Source organism: Bombina bombina, chromosome 6, assembly GCF_027579735.1.
Source record: "Bombina bombina isolate aBomBom1 chromosome 6, aBomBom1.pri, whole genome shotgun sequence".
Taxonomy (NCBI): domain Eukaryota; kingdom Metazoa; phylum Chordata; class Amphibia; order Anura; family Bombinatoridae; genus Bombina; species Bombina bombina.
Genome location: NC_069504.1, coordinates 981,229,304 through 981,254,855, shown reverse-complemented (window position 1 = coordinate 981,254,855; position 25,552 = coordinate 981,229,304). Strand labels below are relative to the sequence as shown.

The following is a 25,552-nucleotide window of genomic DNA, read 5'->3' as shown; positions in this document are numbered from 1 at the left end:
TGAATCGAATTTCGAATGTTTATATAACATTTTAACACTCTATTTTCGAATTTTCGTTTTCGAATTTTTAAATAAAATTCGAAAATATTTGTTCGAATAATAGAATGTTTAGCTATGTATTCATTCAATTTCGAAATGTAATATTCGAATTTGAATGTGACATTCAAATATGAATGTGACATTCAAATTTGAAATAGTATTTCTAGTCTACAACTGTGTTTAATGAATGTAATATTCGAATTCGAATGCTACATTCGAATTCTAATGAAATAGTATTTCTAGTCTAATACTGTGTTTTAAATGTGATATTCGATTCAAATGTGATATTCGATTCGAATGTGACATTCGAATTCAAAATAGTATTTCTAGTCTAATACTGTACTGTGTTTTATAAATGTGATATTCGAATTTGAATGTGACATTCGATTCGAATGTGATATTCGATTCGAATGTGACATTCAAAATAGTGTTTCTAGTCTACAATTGTGTTTTATAAATGTAATATTCGAATGTGATATTCGAATGTAACATTCGAATTCGAATGTGACATTCGAATTCGAATGTGACATTCGAATTCGAATGTGACATTCGAAAACTGTAAATAACATTCGAAAACCGAATTTTTAAGAATATTCGTTCTTATCAACATTCTATTATGTAAATCAAATTTCTACAATAACATTCGTTCTAACATTCGAATTCGGATATAAACACATTCGCCCATCCCTACTCGGAGCCCTCTGGAGTTTGTATCTCTGGGGCAGTGGTCAGACCTCTATAAATCCCACAATATCTAGGATGGCTGGGAACTCTGTTACTACTTCTTTATGAAAAAATCCTTTAAATCCAGTTTCATATTATATACAAAAATGTAGAGCAATAATGTTTTAATTGTCTTACAGGGCTTTTCTTCTTTAAAAAGTCCTAATATTATTTTGAAAACAGTGCCAAACTTTTTCCAGACCAGAAAAGTTATTAATTGAATATCATTAGAAGTTTAAATGACAGTTATATTGAAATGAGAAAAAAAGAACATCGTGTTTTAAAAGAAATATCTATATATATATATACCGTATGTACCAAAGGGAGAATTGCTTTCACACTGTTGTGATGGAATGAATATTGGATCTTATACATATTAAGGATCCGTGCCATCGCTAGCTTCTGAGCTAAAGCATTTAGGCTGAAATAATACACAGAGATAAAGGACAGCTGCATAAGATAACCCAATTTATTTTTTTAACACTTCAAATAGAAAAATAATGTTTTCTAGCAGAATAATATCCCAAGCTGAATTTCTGTATCACTGCCGCAGCCTGGAATATGATTGTGCAATGAGGAGGTGCTTAGTAAAATAAATAATACATATTCCTTTCTGCTCTCTGATTTGTTTATGCAATATCCTTACTGTAGTATGCAAAGACTATGGCCCTTGGTGCACAAAAATAAATATCTACAATATTTAGAATATTTCTGAGTATAGCTCCATAAAATGCATTTTTTTTGTTTGTTTTTTTTTCAGTTTGAAACCCCCAAATTAGACTCTGCAGAAACTATCATTTGTGGCTATATGAGTAATTAAAGGGACATGAAACCCACAATTTTTCTTTTATGATTCAGATAGAGAATACAATTGTAAACAACTTTGCTATTTACTTATATTAACTCATTTGCTTCATTCTTTTGGTATCCTTTGTTGAAGAAGCAGCAATGCATTACTGGGAGCCAATAACATGAAGCATATATGTGCAGCTACCAATCAACAGCTCCTGAGCCTACCTGGGTATAATTTTCGACAAAGAATATCAATAGAATAAAACAAATTAGATAATAGAAGTAAATTGAAAAGTTGTTTAAAATCACAAGCTCTATGTGACTCAAAAGAAAAAAAAAATGGGTTTTGATGTCCCTTTAAGTAATTGTATTTCAATGTGTGCCTTATGTAACCTTACTCTGTAAAATAAAATACCTAAATACAAGTACATTTCTAGTATATGTAAAAACATATTCATTAACAGTATATGGATATTTGAAAATAATTGTATCTCTAATATTTTAAGCATAAAATGTACTTATATATAAAATATTTTAAATCATCAAAACACACAAACACCTTTTGCTTTTTATGAAGAAATTGAATTTGTCCCAAAAAAGTAAATTACTTAACCTGCAAATTCTTAAAATCAAACAGCTGGATTAGGCAATTTGGAGCTTTTTGAAAACCTAGGTTACAGAATTTGGTTTTTGGCCTCTCTATTGAGTGTAGGACGAAGCATTGATTTTACTCTAAAAGTAAGTGCTGTTTAATGTCCCTTTAAATGTTATATATTAAATACTAGATAATTATGTAAATACTATATTGCTTAAAGCCATGAAGACTAATGTATTAATTAAACATACAAGTCTAACATGATGTTAAATAAATAGTTTAAATATTTGTAATTATATTTGTGTGTCTGTTGTAACTAAAGTGTCGCATGCAAAACAAAATCTTTTATACCATTGGGTTAGAGTTGCTAAGCAACGTAATCTAATTTAGACACTATTGTTTTCTGAAACCTACCAAGTTGCTGAACATGAAATGAAAATGATTGTAGGGTTACAATACCTGACACATTTTCATGCACTTATACAGGGCTAGATTACAAGTGGAGCGGTATTTAGCACTCCTGCTCGAGAGCTCATACCGCTGAATGTAAACAAGTTAGCGCGCAAGTTGAAAGTTGTTGGTTGTTTTGTGCACAAGTGAAACCAAAGGCAAATCCAAATGATGACACTACTAATTGTAGGGCTAGATGAGCCACCTAGATGTGCAGTCCTGGGGGCCGATTTATTAAATGTCGGGCAGACATAATTTACTGTAGCGAATCATGTCCGCCCAACATCGCCAAATGCAGACAGCATACGTTGTCGGCATTTATCATTGCATAAGCATTGCTGGGGAAATGCTTGTGCAATGCCGCCCCTGCACATTCGCGGCCAATCGGCTGCTAGTAGGAGGTTGCAATCATCCCAATCGTATTTGATTGTAGTCCGCCACCGCAGAGGAAGGCTTGCACGGAATAAGCAGCATCCGCTGCATGATAAATCAGCCCCCTGGTCTCCTTTGAGACTAAAGAGACTCCTTAAAGGGATATTCCAGCCAAAATTGGAAACCACATGGGTACATTTCGGTATTGAACAGAAGCAATTTTGTAATATACATATATTAGCAAAAATACTTCTTATAAAAGCTATAGCTGTTTCAAAAGTGTATTTAAGTATGCACCGTGCACCAGCATTTTAAACACAAGACTTGTTCGGAGAGCCTAAGGTGGTTGTACCATCTGGTAATGACTCAATTTGTTAATTGCTGACATGATACAAGCCCCACTGATTATCTGAGCAGCTGCATTATTTAAAATGTGGGTGCAGTAAAAATATCTATCTAGCTATGCTTCACATGCACGTGCAGAGAATAATATTAACACTAAAACAGTGATTATTCTTAATAGAAGCAGTTTTGCCAATACATGTATATTGTAAATATGTTTATATTCAAAGATGCAATAAATCTATGTGCATTTATATTTTGACTGGAATGTCCCTTTAAGGGAATCCTCTGCTATTGGTGTAGTGTATTTGCAGTACAGGAACACCTAACTTATAAGTGTACTATATTTTAAGTGCACTTTTTTAGATACAGCAAAGAAAATGTGACTTTTATTTGCCTTTATATGAGTAAGGACAAATCACTCAAAACCAAAAGGGAATCAAGCAAAATATCAGTATATTGTTTTGTTTGTATTTGTTTTTTATAAACAAGTAATAAGATTGCATGAACACCTTAAATATGATATTCCATTTGCATTTGCAGGACCCCTGATGGTAATTGTTGAATTTTGTAAATACGGAAACCTTTCTAACTATTTGAGAACAAAGCGAGACGGATTTATTCCTTACCGGGTAAGCCCACATCTCTAACCACATTTATTATCATTTATGTCTTCCTTTTCAATTCTTTTTTATTTTACCATACTTCATTTTTTCTCCAAGTTCACTTATAACATCTGCTTTTAATTTAAGTATACGGCATGGGATAATTAAGAGCACAAATGAAGATGATTGCTTCCCATTCTCACTCCCATACCCACAATTTATTTATTACAAAAAAATATTTTCAACAATTATTATAATTATTAACACATATTAAGTTGATGTTAACCTTAGATACAAACACCACTGAAATGTAATGGCATATTATATATATATATATATATATATATATATATATATATATATATATATATATATATATATATATATATATATAAAATATAGATGAAAAGTACTTAAATATAATTATTTTTCCCAGACATCGTAGTTAAAAACGTCTGTATTGAAAAATTTTGCAAATAAAACCTTGATGGGAATCAGGATCATTACAACAATTATTTTTCCATTTTTTCCATTCCCTGTTTCTGAATTTTTCAATGTATTTTGAGTTACAATTTAAACAATATAATACAACTACATTTAAAATCACACATTACAGTTACCATTGGTTGTGTTAGTTTAGTGATATAACTTCTAAATAAGTGATTTCAAATATAAACTAATGCTCTTTTATCAAACTTCTCTTCATGCTGTTATTTTTGATACTGTGCCTGTATTTTTCTCTTATTTTAACCCTTTTGATAAATAAGTATTTTCATAATGAGTTCTGCCATCTTGGAGCTCAATTATTCCTGCATCCTGTGACAGAAGTAGTGACCATGTATGGATCGGTGATGTTGTAAGCTTTTTCACAGCTGTATCAAGCACATTGCATTAGAGTGCACAATACAGAGAGCACATTTAACATTTTGTTCATGACTAATATATAGGAAGCACAACAGCCATGTAAACCTTTCTGTATGATATACACTAACCCAGAATGCACAATACAGCTGTTAGTGAAGTGGTAGCTACACACATAGAGAGAAACTCTCAACCAGGGACTGGCATCATCATCTGTGAATGCACTCTACTTCTGTCACAGAGTGCAAGAATACCTAAGCTCCAAGATGGTGGTGTCCAGTATGGAAGATGAGGTGCTTCACCAACTTGCATGAGTAAGGGGATAAAATAAGAGAAAGCATTTGAAGAGACTTGCAGACACATGAGGGAAAACCATAGCATGGTAAGTGGTACCCAAGCCATTGCAGCTGTGCCCAGCAGTTTAATGCCCCCGTAAACTTGTATATTTTAACATACTTTAGGTTTAGTTACTGTAATTGATATGCACAATTACATCTCTGTATGTTTGTGTTTTTATGTTGTTTTTTACCTCTAGTTAATACGCAGCAATTGGACGAATAAGCCCAGTAAAACATTTTTATATGCAAGTTATCAACTTTTTTATTTTTATTTAAAGAGATACTAAACTTTTACTAAACCAATTTTTTTTTTTCATTATTCGGATAGAGCATGCAATTTTAAGCAACTTTCTAATTTACTCCTATGATCAATTTTTCTTCATTATCTTGGTATCTTTATTTGAAAAGCAGTAATGAAAGCTTAGGAGCTGGCCCATTTTCGGCTCAGCACCTGGCTAGTGCTTTCTGATTGGTAACTAAATGTAGCCACCAATCAGCAGATGCTATCCAGGGTTCTGAACCAAAAATGGGCCAACTCCTAAGCTTTCATTCCTGTTTTTATAATTAAAGATACCAAGAGAAGGAAGAAAAATTTATAATAGTAATACATTTTAAAGTTGGTTAAAATGGCATGCTCTCTCTGAATCATAAAAGAAAAAAAATGGTTTAGTATCCCTTTAAGGTCAACCATATGTATAACATAAATGACCAAAACCATGATTTTTAATTAAAAAAATTATTACTTTATGCACTGGCCATACCAGACATTTAAATGAATTACACATGAATTAGTTATATATATATTTATATATGTAAGTAAAGTATTGTTATTACTTTAAATGAGAACTTGTTGTCTTTTCATAATTTGTTTATGTTCAGATGGCGTGACCTAGGTAAGTTAATTTGGTCTTGCATCAGTCAATGTTTTCTTACATATAAATATGGATCAAGTAATTTTATTTTATTTACTAGGCTTGAATGTGATCTGTTTCTGTTTTCTATTTTTCTTTTCCTTTCACTTCACCTTTATGTATTCTGTTTTTTTTTATATTTTTCTCTTTCATCTTTATATCTGTTTCTCTTTCTTGATATTTTTTTTCTACTTTTCTATCATTTTTTTTATTTATTCATTGAATCATTCATTGTATCATTCATTCATTCAATTCATCATTATATCGTTATACATATCTATTATTTTTTATATCATTTAGTATATTAGCTCATAAACTTAAAAATACTGTAATATAACAAGATTTTCTTCAGACACATTTAAATGTAATCTTAATTTTCAGTATTTTATTTTGTAAAAGTGTTATATTACTGGAATGTCACATACAATAATATATATTAGGTGTCACATGAATATCAAGAAGTATATATAGGGAATATTACAAAATATCTGCTATATAGAATAACTTAATTTTTTAGTATATTCTAATTCTTTTAGAAAAGCATAAATACTTTTTTTCCTACAAAATTGTATATTTAATGAGCAATTTGGGTTTTTTTCCAGCTCAGCTGAGGTCTATGACACCCCAGGGTGTGTAATTGTGTTTTTGTAAATGGTATTTAATCACATAACCATATGTAATCATGTAACCACCAAACTTGTTGTAGCTCTGCCGATTATGGCAATGATTAACATGATGATGACAAATGCAGCTTATTTAAAGTTACATGAGCCTTTATATAAACTATATTTTAAACCTTGACAGGAGAGGTCCCCTAGAGTGCGCAGTCAAGTTCGATCAATGGTTGAAGCAGTGATAGCCAACAGAAGGAGCCATGATGGAATCGGTGAGGGAGTTGTTTTCAAGAGAATCATGATGACAAATAGCCAGCGAGCTCCAGAATGTAAGTAACATATTGCAGGATCAGAAGGGTTAATGCAGAACAGCAAACCTTACTAACTTGTTCATATTGAGAAATGCAACCATCACTTCCTCTAACTTCAAAAAATCCAGTCAATTTTTGACATGAATAGTAATGGCTTGGAGTTGGTAATTCATCCTTATAATTGATCCCTGCTGCATATTTGTACATAATGTGCTGCTACATTATGTTATTAAAAATATCCTCTCATAAATTGATCATCATGGGGAAAATTTACAATAAACATTTGATATGTTGGTGCAGTTTAGTCGGTGTTAAATAAACTCTACGAATGATCACTAAACAGGCTAAATACAGCCAGAACATACAATAAATGAGATATAATACCAGGACTAAGAAGGAAAAAAAACTGCATCTGACAGCACACAGTTATCTTAAATGCAAACTAAAGGTCTCTGGGCTTGCAAGATACTGTAAGAAATTTCACCAGCATTTATGGTTTCCTTATTAGAATTCTCTGAAGGCAGATTGTAATTAGGGATGGGCCAATGTGTTTATATTCAAATTTGAATGTTATTGTAAAAATTTGATTTACATAATAGAATGTTGATAAGAACAAATATTCTTAAAAATTCTATTATTGAATGTTATTTACAGTTTTCGAATGTCACTGTGATATTCGAATGTGACATTGAATTTCGAATGTGACATACGAATTAAAATATTACATTTTTAAAACACAGTTGTAGACTAGAAATACTATTTTGAATTTGAATGTCACATTCAAATTCAAATATTACACTTATAAAACACAGTATTAGACTAGAAATACTATTTTGAATTTAAATGTCACATTCAAATTTGAATGTAGCATTCGAATTTGAATGTAGCATTCAAATTTGAATATTACATTTATTAAACACATTTGTAGACTAGAAATACTATTTTGAACTTGAATGTTACATTCGAATTCAAATGTAGCATTTGAATTCAAATATTACATTTAAAAAACAGTATTAGACTAGAAATACTATTTCGAATTCAAATGTCACATTCGAATTCGAATGTCCCATTCAAATTCGAATATTAAATTTCAAAATTTAATGAATACATAGCTAAACATTCTATTATTCAAATGAATATTTTCAAATTTTATTAAAAAATTCAAAAACGAAAATTCAAAAATAGAATGTTATAAAAACATTCTAAATTCGAAACGAACGAATGTGTCAAAATTCGTTTTAAATTTCGAATTTTTAGAAACATTTGCCGATCCCTAATTGTAATGTTTCTTACAAATGGGCGTTCCCTGCATTTGGGTATGTGAAGGAGATGCATACATTACAATAGTGCTCACAAAACTACTAGTTTAAAATCTGTATAAAATGAATAAATGAAATATTGAAATAAAAACATGCAGTAAAAATTGTATTGTTAAAATACATTTAAATTTGTAACAAAATATTTCTGCAAAAAAATATATTTGATGGGAAAAGTAAAATTCATATTGAAATTATGAAGGATAAAACAATTATTTTGTTTATTTAAAAAAAACAGATGTTTTAAACTTAATAAACTTTTTGTCAGGCTAATGTAGGCTTGTTATATTCTACCAACACACCACTAAGAAATAGCTTAGCATGTTTTTTTGTATTACGTGAATGCTCATTGGCTGCAAGCCTAACGAAAGCTACATACACATAAATCCTCCAATCACTAACTAAAGGGTTAGTGTAGCTATAGTAAAGTAATACATTCTAGAACCAAACCACACTGATACCAATATATTTCTTTCTTTCTTTCTTTATTATCTTTTTTCAGTAAAAGATTTGTGGCAGAGTCCTTTAACAATGGAAGACCTTATCTGCTATAGCTTTCAAGTGGCTCGTGGTATGGAGTTTCTGTCATCCAGGAAGGTAAAATACAATTATTTATAATATGATAACTTTATTGATGAACATTGTTTAAAATAAGATAAATGGAGTGGCTGAGTAGGGATCACCCAAAGAACGTGTCCTTAAGGCTTTACTGTCAGGTTAGTTTCTTAGTGGTGAAGAAATAGAAGACTGTTGTGGACAAACAACTCTATATCCTAAATAAAACTGATATTTCTTTCCTAAGATATGGAGAGTCCATGACGTCATTCAATTACTAGTGGGAATATCACTTCTGGCCAGCAGGAGGAGGCAAAGAGCACCACAGCAAAGCTGTTAAGTGTCACTCCCCTACCCATAATCCCCAGTCATTCTCTTTGCCTCTGTCAATGGAGGAGGTGAAGTTTGGTGTCTGAAGAAATTAATTCCTTTTTTGGGTACTTTTTCCTGCAAGCAAGGATTTGGGTTTAGCTGAGTCCACGTCAATCTCTTCAGTAGAGTAGTGGTAACTTTTAAGCAGTTAGGAAGTTATTAGGTAGTCCTTGCTTTGTTTCCTAACACATTGCTGCCCATGGTACAGAAAGCCAGAGTGGGTTACTCTGTTCTTTCTTTTTCTACAGGTCTCTGTAAGGAGTATGTGTCCTTTCACGTCTTGTGAGCTGTCTTCCTGCTGGACAGCTAGACTGCAGGTAAGTGCTTTTGCCTTCTAGGTCTTGTAGACTTGCACTTCAGAAGAATATGTCATGTGCAGTAGATGGGGACATTTTTAAAATCCTTTATACAGGATTTTCTTTGGCAATGGGCAGGCACATTATGTATATTGAGATATGGAGACCTACTTATCATGCCGTCAACTTACTTGCATTCGACGGTACCAATACGCTCGCCTGACATCGCCTAACATCGCGGCCGCGGACCTGAATACGCTCTCCATATTTATATAAAAAGCTGTGAAAAATCCCCGCACAAAGTACGGGGTAATGAGCAGCGGACTGTTGTTAACTAAACAGTCATCGATCTTGCTGCTATTCGGCTTTTTCACAGCTTTATTTATACCCTGTCACTAAACACCGCAACTTTACTAAAATGTTTAACCCCTATCCCGCCACTCCCGGAGCCCGCCACAACTAAATAAAGTTATTATCCCCTATCCCGCTGCTCCCCGACACCGCCTCAACTCTAATAAACCTAATAACCCCTATTCCACCGCTCCCAGACCCCGCCGCAACTAACTAAATGTATTAACCCCTAAACCTCTGGCCTCCCACATCACTACCACTTACTAAACCTATTAACCCCTAAACCGCCAGCCCCCCACATCGCCATAAACTAAATTAACCTATTAACCCCTAAACCTAACAACCCGCTAACTTTATATTAAATATTAACTCATCCCTCTCTTATAATAAATTAAAACTTACCTTTAGATTTAAATTAAACTATATTAAACTAATAATTAACCTACCCTAACTGTTATACTAAGATTACATTAAACTATATTAAACTATTAATTAACCTACCCTAACTGTTATACTAAAATTACATTAAACTATATTAAACTATTAATTAATCTACCCTGTTATACTAAAATTACATTAAACTACAAATTAAATTAACAAAATTACATATTTAACGACCTAACCCTCCTCAAATATTTTAAATCTAGTATTAAAAATTACAAAGTTACAAAAAACTAACAACTAAGGTAGAAAAAATAGCAAACACTAAGTTACAAAAAAAATAAACACTAAGTTACACAAAATAAAATATAAACTAATTACACCTAATCTAAGAGCCCTATGAAAATAAAAAAGCCCCTCAAAATAAAAAAAAACCCTAGCATACAATAAACTACCAATGGCCCTTAAAAGGGTCTTCATCCAAGCCCGCAGAAGTCTTCATCCAGACGGCATCTTCTATCTTCATCCATCCAGCGCGGAGCGGCTCCATCTTCAAGACATCCGACGTGGAGCATCCTCTTCTTACGATGTCTTCTTCCGAATGAAGATTCCTTTAAATGACGTTATCCAAGATGGCGTCCCTTAGATTCCGATTGGCTGATAGAATTCTATCAGCCAATCGGACTTAAGGTTGAAAAAATCCTATTGGCTGTTGCAATCAGCCAATAGGATTGAGCTTTCATCCTATTGGCTGATCCAATCAGCCAATAGGATTGAGCTCGCATTCTATTGGCTGATTGGAATAGCCAATAGAATGCAAGCTCAATCCTCTTGGCTGATTGCAACATTCAATAGAATTCTATCAGCCAATCGGAATCTAAGGGACGCCATCTTGGATGATTTCATTTAAAGGAACCTTCATTCGGAAGAAGACGTCGTAAGAAGAGGATGCTCCGCGTCGGATGTTTTGAAGATGGAGTCGCTCCGCACCGGATGGATGAAGATAGAAGATGCCGTCTGGATGAAGACTTCTGCGGGCTTGGATCAAGACTTCGGCCGCTTCGATGAGGACTTCTGCCGCTTTGTTGAGGATGGATGTCGGCTCTTTAGAAACTGTAAGTGTAGTGTTAGGCTTTTTTAAGGGTTTTTTGGGTAGGTTTTAATTTTAGATTAGGGTTTGGGCATTTGAAAAAGAGCTAAATGCCCTTTTAAGGGCAATGCCCATACAAATGCCCTTTTCAGGGCAATGGGGATCTTAGGTTTTTTAAATTAGGTTTTTATTTGGGGGGGTTGGTTGTGTGGGTGGTGGGTTTTACTGTTGGGGGGTATTTGTATTTTTATTTACAGGTAAAAGAGCTGATTTCTTTGGGGCAATGCCCCGCAAAAGGCCCTTTTAAGGGCCATTGGTAGTTTATTGTAGGATAGGGTTTTTTTTTATTTTGGGGGGCTTTTTATTTTCATAGAGCTCTTAGATAAGGTGTAATTAGTTTACATATTTGATTTTTTTTGTGTGTAACTTAGTGGGGGGGTTTTGTAACAGTGTTTGTTATTTTTTGTAACTTAGTTGTTAGTTTTTTGTAACTTTGTAATTTTTAATAGTAGATTTAAATTATTTGAGTAGGGTTAGGTGTTTAAATATGTAATTTAGTTAATTTAATTTGTAGTTTAATGTAATTTTAGTATAACAGTTAGGGTAGATTAATTATTAGTTTAATATAGTTAAATGTAATTTTAGTATAACGTTTAGGGTAGATTAATTATTTGTTTAATATAGTTTAATGTAATTTTAGTATAACAGTTAGGGTAGGTTAATTATTAGTTTAATATAGTTTTATTGAATTTTAGTATAACAGTTAGAGTAGGTTAATTATTAGTTTAATATAGTTTAATTTAATTCTAAAGGTAAGTTTAAATTTATTATAAGATAGGGATGAGTTTATGGCGATGTGGGGGGCTGGCCGTTTAGGGGTTAATAGGTTTAGTTAGTGATAGTGATGTGGGAGGCCAGGAGTTTAGGGGTTAATACATTTATTTAGTTGCGGTGGGCTCCAGGAGTGGCGGAATAGGGGTTAATAACTTTATGTAGGTGTCAGCGGTTTCGGGGCGCAGATTAGGGGTTAATAGGTATAATTTAGGTGGCCGCGGTGTAGGGTGTGGCAGATTAGGGGTTAATAAGTATAATGTAGGTGGCGGCGATGTCAGGGTGGCAGATTAGGGGTTAATAAGTATAATGTAGGTGGCGGCGGTGTAGGGAACGGCAGATTAGGGGTGTTTAGACTCGGGGCTTATGTTAGGGTGTTAGGTGTAAACATAACTTTTATTCTCCCATAGAAATCAATGGGATATCAGGCAGCAGCGAACATAAGCTTTTGCTGCTTTCAGACTCCCATTAATTCCTATGGCATCCGCCGCCTCCAGGGCGGCGGATTGAAAACCAGGTACGCTGGGCCAGAATAGTAGCGAGCGTACCTGTTAGATATTTGTTAACTAGCAAAAGTAGTCAGTGCCGAATTTGCATTCGGAACATCTGTAATGACGTAAGCATCGATCTGTGTCGGACTGAGACCGGCGGATCGTATGTTACGTCACAGATTTCAACTTTTGACGGTCTGTAGGCTTTGATAAAAAAGGGGAATCAAGCTCTCCACAATTACGCTGCGGAATTCCAGCGTATTTGCAGTTGACGGCTTGATAAATCGGCCTCTAGGGGTTAATCTTCCCTTTATTGGGACTTTTTTCCTCTTTGGGCTAATTTTGTTGAAATACTTTATTAGTATGTGTGTGGCTTATGTTTTATACAGGGATTTATGTATAAACTTAAAATTTGTTAGTTGGTTTTCTTTGCTTGCTTAGCTAGAACAGGCTAACTGACAGACTGCTTGAGCGTTTGTGTAAATTAAGCTCCGGTGTTGTAGGCAGGGGGAAACGCGCACCTTTTACTTGCTGCGTAGTTTCCTCTCTCTGCGGGTCATGTGACTTCTCTCTGCTGTTGGATATTCACGGAGCATAGCAGCATCAATAAATTTCAGTCTCTTCAGTGTCGATCTACTATATGATTGTTTAGAGACTTCTGGCAACCAAATTGTGTATAAGTGTTATGGTAAGGCACCTCAGCCTGTCTGATGTGTAAGGGGCCTGATTGGTTTATTATTTTAAAGAATTTTTGCATAATGTTTAGCGGTTGGGGTATTAAAAATGCTTAAAGTTATTTTAAAAATTTCTACAATTTGGGGAATTTTTTATTTAGTATTATGGACATGGACCAAGACTGTGTCTTTTGACAAATGCTTTTTATGCCTTGAGGCACAAATTGTTTTGCCTATGCAATTCTGTGCTGCTTCTTAGCTAGAACACTTCAATTTAAAGATAAATTGTTGCCCTCTGAGCCCAATGTCTCTCAGGATGATGCCTTTCAGGCAATGCCACAGCTTTCTCCTCAAACATCCCAAGCCTCTATGGTGTCACATAGAGTGCCCTGCAGTTCCTCTCAGTCTCCTGGAGGAGTGTATTTGCCTGCAGATTTTGCTGTACAGGTATCTTCTGCGGTATCTGTGGCATTATCTGCTTTGCCTATGCTGGGAAAAGGCAAGAGGAAAATAGACAATCAGATAATAAGGATTCTGTTCCACCTACTGCTGCGCAGGTTGCCCTCCCTCATAAGTCTGATGAGGAGGATACGTCGGTAGCCTCTGAGGGTGAAATCACAGATTCGGACAGTATTATTCCTTCATCTGATACTGAAGAAGTAAACTTCAGATTTAAGAAAGAACACCTTTGTGTACTGTTAAAGGAGGTATTGACTACTTTGGACGACTCCGATACTTCTGTTGTTGTCAACCCTAAGAAATCTAGTAAACTTAATGATGTTCCTTCTTCTGTGGAAGTTTTTTCCTGTCCCAGACCGTGTGATGGAGATTATTTCACAGGAATGGGAGAAGCCAGGGATTCCTTTCTCCCCATCTCCTGTATTTAAAAAGATGTTTCCTGTTGCAGACTCCATTAAAGATTCTTGGCGCACGGTACCTAAAGTAGAAGGAGCTATTTCTACTCTGGCTAAGAGAACTACGATTCCTAAAGAGGATAGCTGCTCCTTTAAGGATCCCATGGACCAAAAGCTGGAATCTTATTTGAAGAAGATGTATATTCATCAAGATCTTTAATGGCAACCTGCAGTTTGTATTGCCACAGTAGCAAGTGCAGCATCTTATTGGTGCGACGCCTTGTCTGAATCAATTTTAGTAGAGACTCCGTTGGAGGACATCCAAGATAGGATTAAGATTAAGACTCTCAAACAAGCTAATTCGTTTATTTCTGTTGCTAACATGCAAGTTATTAGACTGGGAGCCAATATGTCTGGCTTCTCTGTCCTAGCCCGTAGGGCATTGTGACTAAAATCTTGGTCAGCTGATGTTACCTCTAAGTCCAAGCTCCTGGCGCTTCCTTACAAGGGTAAGACCTTGTTCGGACCTTGTCTGGCAGAAATAATTTCTGATATTACGGGTGGAAAAGGGTCTTTTCTACCGCAAGACAAGAAGAACAGACTCAAAGGAACGTCAAATACATTTTTGTTTCTTTCGTAACTTCAAAGGTCAAAGGTCTTCCTATCCCTCTTCCAAGCAGGAGCAGCCCAAGTCTTCTTGGAAGCCCAATCAGTCTTGGAATAAGGGGAAGCAATCAAAGAAACCCTCAGCTTTGTCTAAGTCAGCATGAAGGGTCGGCCCCCGGTCCGGGATCGGATCAAGTGGGGGCAGACTTTCCCAGTTTTGTCAAGTGTGGAGACGAGATGTCCCAGATCCTTGGGCTGTGGACATAGTATCTCAGGGTTACAAAATAGAATTCAAAACTTTCCCTCCCAGGGGCAGATTCCACCTTTCAAGATTATCTGCAGACCAGGTAAAAAGAGAGGCATTCTTGAACTGCGTTCAGGACCTTTCCTCCCTGGTAGTGATTGTTCCAGTTCCAGTAAGGGAACAGTGTCTAGGATTCTATTCAAATCTGTTCATGGTTCCCAAAAAGAGGGAACTTTTTTACTGATTTTAGACCTAAAGTGCCTCAACCAGTTTCTCAGGGTACCGTCCTTCAAAATGGAAACCATTCGTTCCATTCTTCCTTTGGTCCAAGAGGGTTAGTTCATGACGACCATAGACCTGAAGGACGTGTATCTTCATGTTCCCATCCACAGGGATCATCACAAATTCCTGAGATTCGCCTTTCTAGACAAACACTTTCAGTTTGTGGCTCTACAGTTTGGACAGCTCCCAGAATTTTCTCAAAGGTTCTGGGGGCTCTCTTGGCAGGGATCAGGTCCCGGGGAATTGCAGTGGCGCCATACCTGGATGACATATTCGTTCAGGTGCCATCTTGTCAACAAGCAAACTTTCATGCAGAGATCCTGTTGTCTTTTCTACATTCCTATGGTTGGAAAGTGAATCTGGAAAAGAGTTCCCTTGTTCCAGCTACAAGGGTGGTTTTCTTAGGGACCATAATAGATTCCCTATCTATGAAAACATTTCTGACGGAGGTCAGAAAATCCAAAATTCTCTCTACTTGCCTCTCTCTTCAGTCTACTGTTTGGTCATCAGTGGCTCAATGTATGAGGTAATTCGTCTGATGGTCGATTCCATGGACATCATTCCTTTTGCTCGATTCCATTTGAGAGCTCTGCAATTATGCATGCTCAGACAATGGAATGGAGACCATTCGGATCTGTCTCAGAGGATAGACCTAGACCAGTCAACAAGAGACTCTCTCCCGTGGTGGCTTTCTCAGGACTATCTCTCTCAGGGCACATGCTTCCGGAGACCTTCCTGTTTGATTGTGACCACGGACGAGCAGTCTGGGACTCGTTAAAGGTGCAGGGACTATGGACTTGGGAGGAGTCTGCTCTCCCCATAAAAACCTTGGAGTTGAGAGCGATTTACAATGGCTCTGATGGCTTGGCCTCAATTGTCTTTAGCCCGGTTTATCAGGTTTCAGTCGGACAGCATCACCTCAGTGGCTTATATCAACCACCAGGGGTTGTTTGTATTTTTTTTTTACAGGTAAAAGAGCTGATTACTTTGGGGCAATGCCCCGCAAAAGGTTCTTTTAAGGGCTATTGGTAGTTTAGTTTAGGCAAGGGTTTTTTTTTTTATTTGGGGGGGGGGCTTTTTTATTTTAATAGGGCTATTAGATTAGGTGTAATTAGTTTAAATATCTGTAATTTGTTTATTATTTTCTGTAATTTAGTGTTTGTTTTTGTACTTTAGATAATTTAATTTAATTTAGCTAATTGTATGTAATTTATTTAATTGTATTTAATTTAGTTAATTTATTTAATTATAGTGTAGTGTTAGGTGTAATTGTAACTTAGGTTAGGTTTTATTTTACAGCTACTTTTGTATTTATTTTAGCTAGGTAGTTATTAAATAGTTAATAACTATTTAATAACTATTCTACCTAGTTAAAATAAATACAAACTTGCCTGTAAACTAAAAATAAATCCTAAGGTAGCTACAATGTAACTATTAGTTATATTGTAGCTAGCTTAGGGTTTATTTTACAGGTAAGTATTTAGTTTTAAATAGGAATAATTTAGTTAATGATAGGAATTTTTAGTTAGATTTCTTTTAATTATATTTAAGTTATTGGGGGTTAGGGTTAGGGTTAGACTTAGATTTAGGGGTTAATAACTTTAATATAGTGGCAGCGACGTTGGGGGCGGCAGATTAGGGGTTAATAAATGTAGGTAGGTGGCGGCGATGTTAGGGACGGCAGATTAGGGGTTAATAATATTTACCTAGTGTTTGCCAGGCGGGAGTGCGGCAGTTTAGGGGTTAATATATTTATTCTAGTGGCGGTGATGTCCGGTTTGGCAGATTAAGGGTTACATTTTTTCTTTTAGTGTTTGCGATGTGGGAGGGCCTCAGTTTAGGGGTTAATATGCAGTTTATGGGTGTTAGTGTACTTTTTAGCACTTTAGTTAAGAGTTTTATGCTACGGCTTTGTAGTGTAAAACTCTTAACTACTGATTTTAAAATGCGGTACCAGTCTTGACAGGAGAGGGTCTACCGCTCACTTTTTGGCAGACTCGTAATACCGGCGCTATGCAAATCCCATTGAAAAAAGAGAATACGCCAGCGGGCGTTAAAAAGCAGCGTTAGGATCTCTTAACGCTGCTTTTTAAGACTAATGCACAACTCGTAATCTAGCCGAAAGAAAGCAAACTTGCTTAAAATTGCATGCTTTAATCCGAATTATGAGAGAAAAAATTGGGTTTAGTATCCCTTTAACTTAAAGGGATATGAAACCCCAAAATTTTCTTTTTTTGATTCAGACAGAGCAAACCATTTAAAAAAAGTTTCCAGTTTACTTCTATTATCAAACTTGCTTCGTCTCCATGATATTCTATATTGAACAGATACCTAAGTAGGCATCTGGAGAGTGCTACCTTCATGAGATCTAACAAATAGATAATATTCTTGCTAAACTGCTGCTATATAGAGCTCCAGAAATGGTCTGGCTCCTAAACATACATCCCTGCTTTTCAACAAAAGATAGAAAGAGAACAAATACAATGTATAATAGAAGTAAATTAGACATTTTTTAAACATTGCATGCTTTATCTGAATCATGAAAGAAAAAGTTTGTGTTTCATATCCCTTTAAAGGGACAGTCAACACCAGAATTTTTGTTGTTTTAAAAGATAGATAATCCTTTAATTACCAATTCCCCAGTTTTGCATAACCAATGGTTATAATATATATTTTACCTCTGTAATTACCTTGTATCTAAGCCTCTGCAGTCTGCCCCCTTATTTCAGTTCTTTTGACAGAATTTAATTTTACCCAATCAGAGCTGTCTCCATGGTAAATTCATGAGCATGAGCTCAATGTTATCTATATGAAACACATGAACTAGTGATGAAAAACTATCAAAATGCATTTAGATTAGAGGCGGCCTTCAAGTTCTAAGAAATTAGCATATGAACCTCCTAGGTTTAGCTTTCAACTAAGAATACCAAGAGAACAAAGCGAAATTGGTGATGAAAGTAAATTGGAAAGTTGTTTAAAATTACATGCCCTATCTGAATCATGAAAGGTTTTTTTTTTTTGGACTTGACTGTCCCTTTAACTACTTATTTAGACATGTGGATCTAATTTATATTTTTTTACATCAAATTACTTATGTCTTTATCTACTATTAGCTGCTTAGAGCCACAACATAACCCTTTGAGGGCCAGATCTGGCCCCCAGGCTCTATTTGGGCAGCCCTGCTTTGCAACATGAGCTGTAACGGATACATTAAACAATGCATCACTTACATATCCTTTTAATGAATCTAGAAATGGCAAATTGCCACTACAGAAAGTGTGCAGGCAGCTTGTATCCAGACAGGCTCTTTCAGACTGGTGATCAAGGCCAGTGTGTTTGTGATCTACAGAATATTCAGCATAACGTTGACCCAGGAGATACTTGTCATTTGTGTTGTTAATGGGACATTTTCAGGCTTTCTTCAATGTGCCATTTGAATTGTTTCAATGCTAATACCACTTTTTATATCTATTATGTGCTAAATGCCAAGGTTTTCAAAGCACCAGTGATAATGTCATCCACTCATAAACATCTCAGAATTTTAGTAACAAGTTTGCAATTAATTATATGCATGTTGCTTGTAAATAAATGAATAATTGTTCTTTATAAAAACAATATCCACAAGCAAAAATACTAACATTAACAATCTACTTCCATTGATAATTACTCCCAAACATAAAAAATATACTGTTATATGGCAATATATTTCACAAAATTGTTAAAATATTTACAGGCATTCTTGCAATAGCCAACCTTTACATATCTGGTGCATTTCAAAATATTAAAATACTTCAGATTCCCAAAAGGTATTATCTGAATGTGCAGCAAACACTTTGAAATTGTAATATAAAATGTGTTAAGTTATAAAGGAGTTTTAAGTTACTTTAATACCATTTCTAAAAATGGTGTGTGCCCTATAACCCTGCTATCACAACACTTACAACACAATTTTCACCCTACATAACCTTCACCTTTTGTCAACCAGTTTGAGTGAGCAGCCCACGTAGATTATAAAACTGATGCGCTAATTCTGTTTGTTTGAGCCTATTTTATTAGGCACATCCTAGTCCTTAGATGACCTTTTAAATCAGAGAATGCTGGGAAATGTTCAGTAGTAAATATCATGAAATGTCTTAGAATGGAGTTAATTGCAGAAGTTTGTGTGTCCCCAATTATCCAACTGAAAGATAAAGATCTTGTTTTCTTAAATTCTGGAATCACTTAAAACGTTTTTGTTTTTTTTATTATTCAGTTTTATGTTCGTCCATAAATTAAATACTGCCATCTAGTGGAGGCAAAACATACTCTTTAAGTGTTAATAAATGGCTGAATTAACTGGTGGAAATCAGATATACTTGAAGGGTCTACATCAGCTAGTGCACAGTTTATTTTGCTGCTGTTGTTTTCTCTTTAAGTAAAAGGAAGGTGAAATTATATTTTGAAATTAAAATAATAGGATTTTACTCTAGAAAGTTAGTAAAATCTACATCTCCTGGATTAGGATCTCCTCACTTCAAAGTTCTCAATAGCTGTAAATTCTATCTATTGCACACTGATCTCTTACTAGCACATAACAAATACGTTTATTTCAAAGAAGGTTTACAAGCGAAAGCAAACAATATAGATTACCACTCCTTTATGTTACACAATATATCCCTTTATGTTTGTCTAACAATCTGTATGTGGTTGGCCTGTCTATATCTATCTCTCTGTCTTATCAGAGCTTCAAACAATTATAACTCATGTCTGTGTAATATCACATATATGACACATTAAGAGAGAAAAATGTGTTTTTATTTAAAGCCAATATATTACAATATACTGCAAATATTCTTAAAGCTGGTAACATTCTAAATGCAACATTAGAAATTATCTCATATATATGAACTCTGCTTTTGTTTCATTTTCCTAGTGCATTCACAGAGATCTCGCTGCTAGGAATATTCTTCTATCAGAAAATAATGTTGTAAAAATCTGTGACTTTGGACTGGCCAGGGATATTTATAAAGACCCAGATTATGTCAGAAAGGGCAGTGTAAGTATACTAGATATGCAGAGGTTTGGGAAATGTATCATAACTGAATTTGTTATTAATTTTATGTACCACAAACACAATTGCAGAAAAAAAACTCCCATTTTTCAAATACCTCAAATACTTTGTATTTAGAATAGGCTCTTCCCCAAGTACAGTATTTTAAATTCTGTTAACCCTTCATTTTGGCCTGTTTGAGTGCTATTTTGTACAAAATAAAAATATAGATCACATGTCCATAGTAAAATGCAGACGTCAGAATGTTATGATATGATTGTGATAAAATGCTTTGACGTTTTAAAAATGTACATGATATAATTATACAGCATAAATATTACACTGTAAATTATATGTGTCATGGGTTGATATTATTAGTTGAAAAAAGTGCATTTAGATATATCAGGAAGTCAGCTGTCATTTACTTTCTCTTTGGCCGTATACTTTTTTATTTCCATAAAAATCTGAGTAAACAATTTGGAAAAATCCCTTAAATAAAAACAAAACAGTGCAATGGCTTTTTCCATGTTTTTTACATTCTGTTACGCCATTCTAGCAGCATTAGTAGTGGGTCATCTAATAGTTTGGATTTGTTTTACATCTAATGGTACAATTAAAGATACGGGAAACGTTGGATAATGTTCACTTTATGTGTGTGTATTCCTGATATCATGTATCTATAAATAAATGTTATATCTGCACAATTAACATAAAAACAATCTTTAAAAAGATACCCTGGATGGATCTTCAGGCCACCACAATCCCATATGTTTTTTTTTCAATATTACAAGTGGTACAATACTACAGCACATGCAAAGCCCTTCCCATTCTGCCTGTGCTTTGCAATCAGTGCTTCACAATCCATGCTGGTTTTAAGTGATGCCACTGCGCATGCGTTGGATGTCTGCACTCTGGAAAGTTGTACAGACAGATTGATTTAAGGAGCATGCTTCAGGATAAAGTATTAGAGGGGGCTGTTGTAATGTCTGTACTGCCACTTGCCGATTTTAGGAAAAAAATTGATCAGCCTTAAAGCTGAGCCGAGGAGCATTCAAGAGAAGCAGTATAAAGCTATTATTTTAGGTTCCTCTTTGCATATAAAGTGAACTTTGCTTAAAGGGATAGAGAGGTCAAAATGTGCATGGGTGCATTTCAATGTGAAATAGAAGCAATTTTGTGATATGCTTCCAGTAAACGTTATCACTGTTTTTATGTGGCAAACTCTTGTATCCTGTGAGGGCCCATGGACCAGTATTCCAACATTGCACCTTCTCAGAGAGTGAGTGGTGGCTTGTATGAAACAAATGACGTCTTCACAGAAGCAATACACACCATCTTAAGCTCTCTGAGCAGGAATACTAGTGCACGGACCCTCACGGGATATGTGCATATGTCGCAGAAAAACAGAAATAACTTTTACCAAAAGTTTTGCTAATGGAAGCATATTCTTAAAAATGCTTCTATTTCAAACTGAAATGCACCCAGGCACAATTTAATTTTGACCTTTCTTTCCTTTTAATGATTACTGTACCTTTAATTCTAATACTTCATATTTAGTAACCTAAGTGAAATATATAAAAGTTATCAACACTCTTGCTTCTGCTAAATGACGTAACTGTGTGGCTAAACTATAGGAAGCTTTCTGCTTTGTAGTTAGAAATTACTGAGAAGCAATATCCTCAAACCACAATTAAAGCAATCAGAGCTAAGATTACCTTTAATTACACGACTGAAGAAATAGAGCCCAGGTTGTTTGCTCACATCTGTGTAATATCCAAGTTCAGAGACTTTGGCAAAGTCCACTAGAGAGAAATCGAATGAGTTACAGATGGATGCTAAATAAGTAGGGTAAAATACTATGCTGTGCAAGAAACTAAAAAGATCATTAATCAAGGTGGGGAAATATTAAACTTTTATTATGTCCCATAGGACTTTACACTTAAATCACATCAGGTCATTTTTTAAACAGCAACTCATCTTTTTTAACATTCTGTACTTTTTAATGCAACCAAAAGTGCACTAAAGGCATCAATTTAATGATACTTATTTTAGAAGATAAACAATATACATAAGCAAAATGATTTATTACTATGAAGATCTATGAAGGCAGTTTATGCTTGGCAAACATTGTTTTCTGGTTTGGAGAGAATCTGAAATGAAGACGAACAGTGGGGATAATGATTTAATCTTCTATGACAGTTTTTTTTTTTTACTGTAAATCGTGAAACTGCTAAGTTTGTATTTGCTGAATAATATTCCTATTACTGTTAGAGGATGGTGATACAATGTTGTAAATATTGTAAATATTGATTATTCAAAACATGATTTTTGGGACTGATATTTTTTTTTTTTATTCACATTTTTTATTGAAGACATTAAGCAGTAAATATAACAAAAGAAAAAAGGGACACATCGACATATTGTTGTTTAGTTACAAAGTACAGCTTACAAGTACAAGAGTATACTTAGTACATAACTAGAAGGATTCACACAGGTAGCAGGTCTTGTTGCCTGGATCTGAATTGTCAGTAAGGAATTATTACATTTTAAATCCAAGACAGTCGTGTATAATAGCAATGCTACATAGTTTAACTTTGAGACCATAAAGCAGATGTGACGTGCCTCCAGTGAATGTTCCCGTTATATCTATGCGGGAGATTATCCACTGCAAGGATCTCACATATTTCCAACTGTAAACAGAACTGGACAAACAATACAAAGAAACAACATTTTGGCCACTTTTGTCTTATTGAGCAACTTGCCAGTTAATCTGAATAGAATATGGAAGATAACACCTAAATCTTTCAATTTCTAAAAGGGATTGATTTAAAAAAAAAAATCCTGTGTAAAACATCTTGGTCACCTACATACAAGACAGAATGGCAAACAGTTAAATCCTGATCACGATGATGTGATTTTAAAAAACTTACAAAAGAATGTGAAATAAAAAGAAACCTTTTAAAAATGGGATTGCTAAATGCCATTTCTAGATGTTGCCGTCATAATTTCCATTATCTCGCATTCCCTACTGATCTCATTAGTGGTATGAGATATCATGTATGTGGCTATTAAATACATATACATATGTAAAAGTCCCGCCCGATATCAAAGGGCTGTCCATGTTGAAAAGGGAGCGTTTTACCATTATCACCTTAAACTGGTAAAAAGTAATACAAAAGTATGTAAACTGTGTGTAAAATGATACTGATGCAAGATTTTGTGAAGCAAGATGTTTACCTTTCTACACCTGCTGATTATCAGCAACTATCTAAGATTGACCTTAGTTACTCTGCAAGCTACAACTGTTAGAGAACTGTTTCATGGCTGCTTCAGCTACCCCAATTTCCCCTCACAGACACCATGCACATCATTGTGTGAACACTGCTCTACCCCTCTCTATCTTTAAACATGGACATTAAACAATCTCAATTCCAAAATGGCCACTTCCACCAATAACAACAGCAGCCTCATTATAAATGTAATGACCATTTATTGCACGTTCTTTATAACAATTATTGTAACTGTTAACAGGCTCGTCTTCCCCTGAAGTGGATGGCACCAGAGAGCATATTTGATAAGGTCTATACCACACAGAGTGATGTCTGGTCCTTTGGAGTGTTGTTATGGGAGATTTTTTCACTTGGTGAGTTGATAATATATTGTTATCATGCATACAACTGAGCCTGATTAGTTAATGGATTGTCTTCATCTATCTCTTACTTATTGAGACTGATTGATAAAGACAGAGGAAGACATTAGCATGGGTGGTGCATAGGTGCAGGACATACTGCTGGGGCCTCAGATACTTATGCCTATTACTAACTTATAGTTATAACCATTTCACTTCCTGATTTTCCTATCTCATTCTAACCAGAACACTAGACATATTTTATAAAATGGGGGCAGTTGGTACTTGAGGTATGGGGGGCTACAGTATTATATAGTGTATGTAGCACACCCCAGTACCCCCAGGAACATCCCCTGATTATTAGTACACTAAAGGACAAATGTTGTTTACTTTATCAACAATTAGTTTACTGCTGTTTTTTCTTTTTTTATTCATGTTTTGTTTTTCAAAATATACATATTTTCTCTACTCAGTTAACTTACATTGACATTGATGTGGTGCAAGTAACTGACTGAACATTGCAAGGACACATTTAGTAATTTTAGCTGAACCAGCAGTATTTAGAACGTATGTAATATTCTAAGAGCTATCATACAATTAAAATTAGAGCTTGCCATAAAGAATATGGTAATTAATAGTCATATATGTGTTGATAAATCAGTGGAGGAAAATGAGATAGCCAAGAGTGTAAGGAAGAAACAGAAGAATGGGAAACAAGAACATGTTAACTATTGTACTGAGGGAGAGTAGTCCTCATATTAGGGGTTAACATGCATACAAGAGTCCCTGTTGTCATAATTTAAATAACATCAAACCTAAGAGCATTAACATAGAAACATATATTTGGATTCTAGATAATAATTAGGAGGCTAATTCTGCCCTTATTTATGATTAGTATGAGCTTAAAGGGACATTATACACTAGATTTTTCTTTGCATAAATGTTTTGTAGATTATCTATTTATAAAGCCCATACAGTTTTGTTTTGTTTTAAATGGATAGTTTTGCTTATTTTTAAATAACATTGCTCTGATTTTCAGACTCCTAACCAAGCCCCAAAGTTTTAAGAAAATACAGACATATACCTACTCCAGCTTGCTTCTATTTGTGTAAAGAGTCTTTCATATGCAAAGGAAGGGGAGGGGGGAGTGTCTGCTATTTCCCACTTGCAGTGGGTGTTACAGTAACCTTTTAAACAGAGCTAAATTGGAAGCTTCTAAGTAAGTTTTTAAATGGTTTTATACTGGATTTGTATATCAGTATCTGTGCATATTATTCTTTATAGTTATATCAAAATTGGTGTATACTGTCCCTTTAAATAATTATCATGGATAGCTGCATATATATCCCAGTCATTCCTTAATTTCCTTAAATTATTTGTCCTTACCACCTCTAATAGAAGTTTATTCCATATATTAACCACTATTTTTATAAGAAAAGCTTATGCAACTTTCTCTTTATATATAGGTAGATAGATAGATAATTAAATAGATAATTAAACTGACAGATAGATAAATAGATAGATAGACAGATAGATTTAGATAAAGAGATATAAAGATATATATATAGGTAAATTAATAATTAAAATGAAATAGCATAA

The 25,552-nt window shown here is 34.6% G+C and overlaps 1 protein-coding gene across 1 annotated transcript in view; it reads left to right on the top strand.

The window, feature by feature from the left end:
- Positions 1–25,552, top strand: part of FLT4 (fms related receptor tyrosine kinase 4) — a 276,324-nt gene that overhangs the window by 234,056 nt on the left and 16,716 nt on the right. The window contains exons 20-24 of the mRNA XM_053718648.1: positions 3,857–3,945; positions 6,833–6,971; positions 8,772–8,866; positions 20,209–20,331; positions 23,857–23,968. Of these exons, the coding sequence (XP_053574623.1) occupies positions 3,857–3,945; positions 6,833–6,971; positions 8,772–8,866; positions 20,209–20,331; positions 23,857–23,968 (558 nt within the window). The remainder of the gene's footprint in view (positions 1–3,856; positions 3,946–6,832; positions 6,972–8,771; positions 8,867–20,208; positions 20,332–23,856; positions 23,969–25,552) is intronic.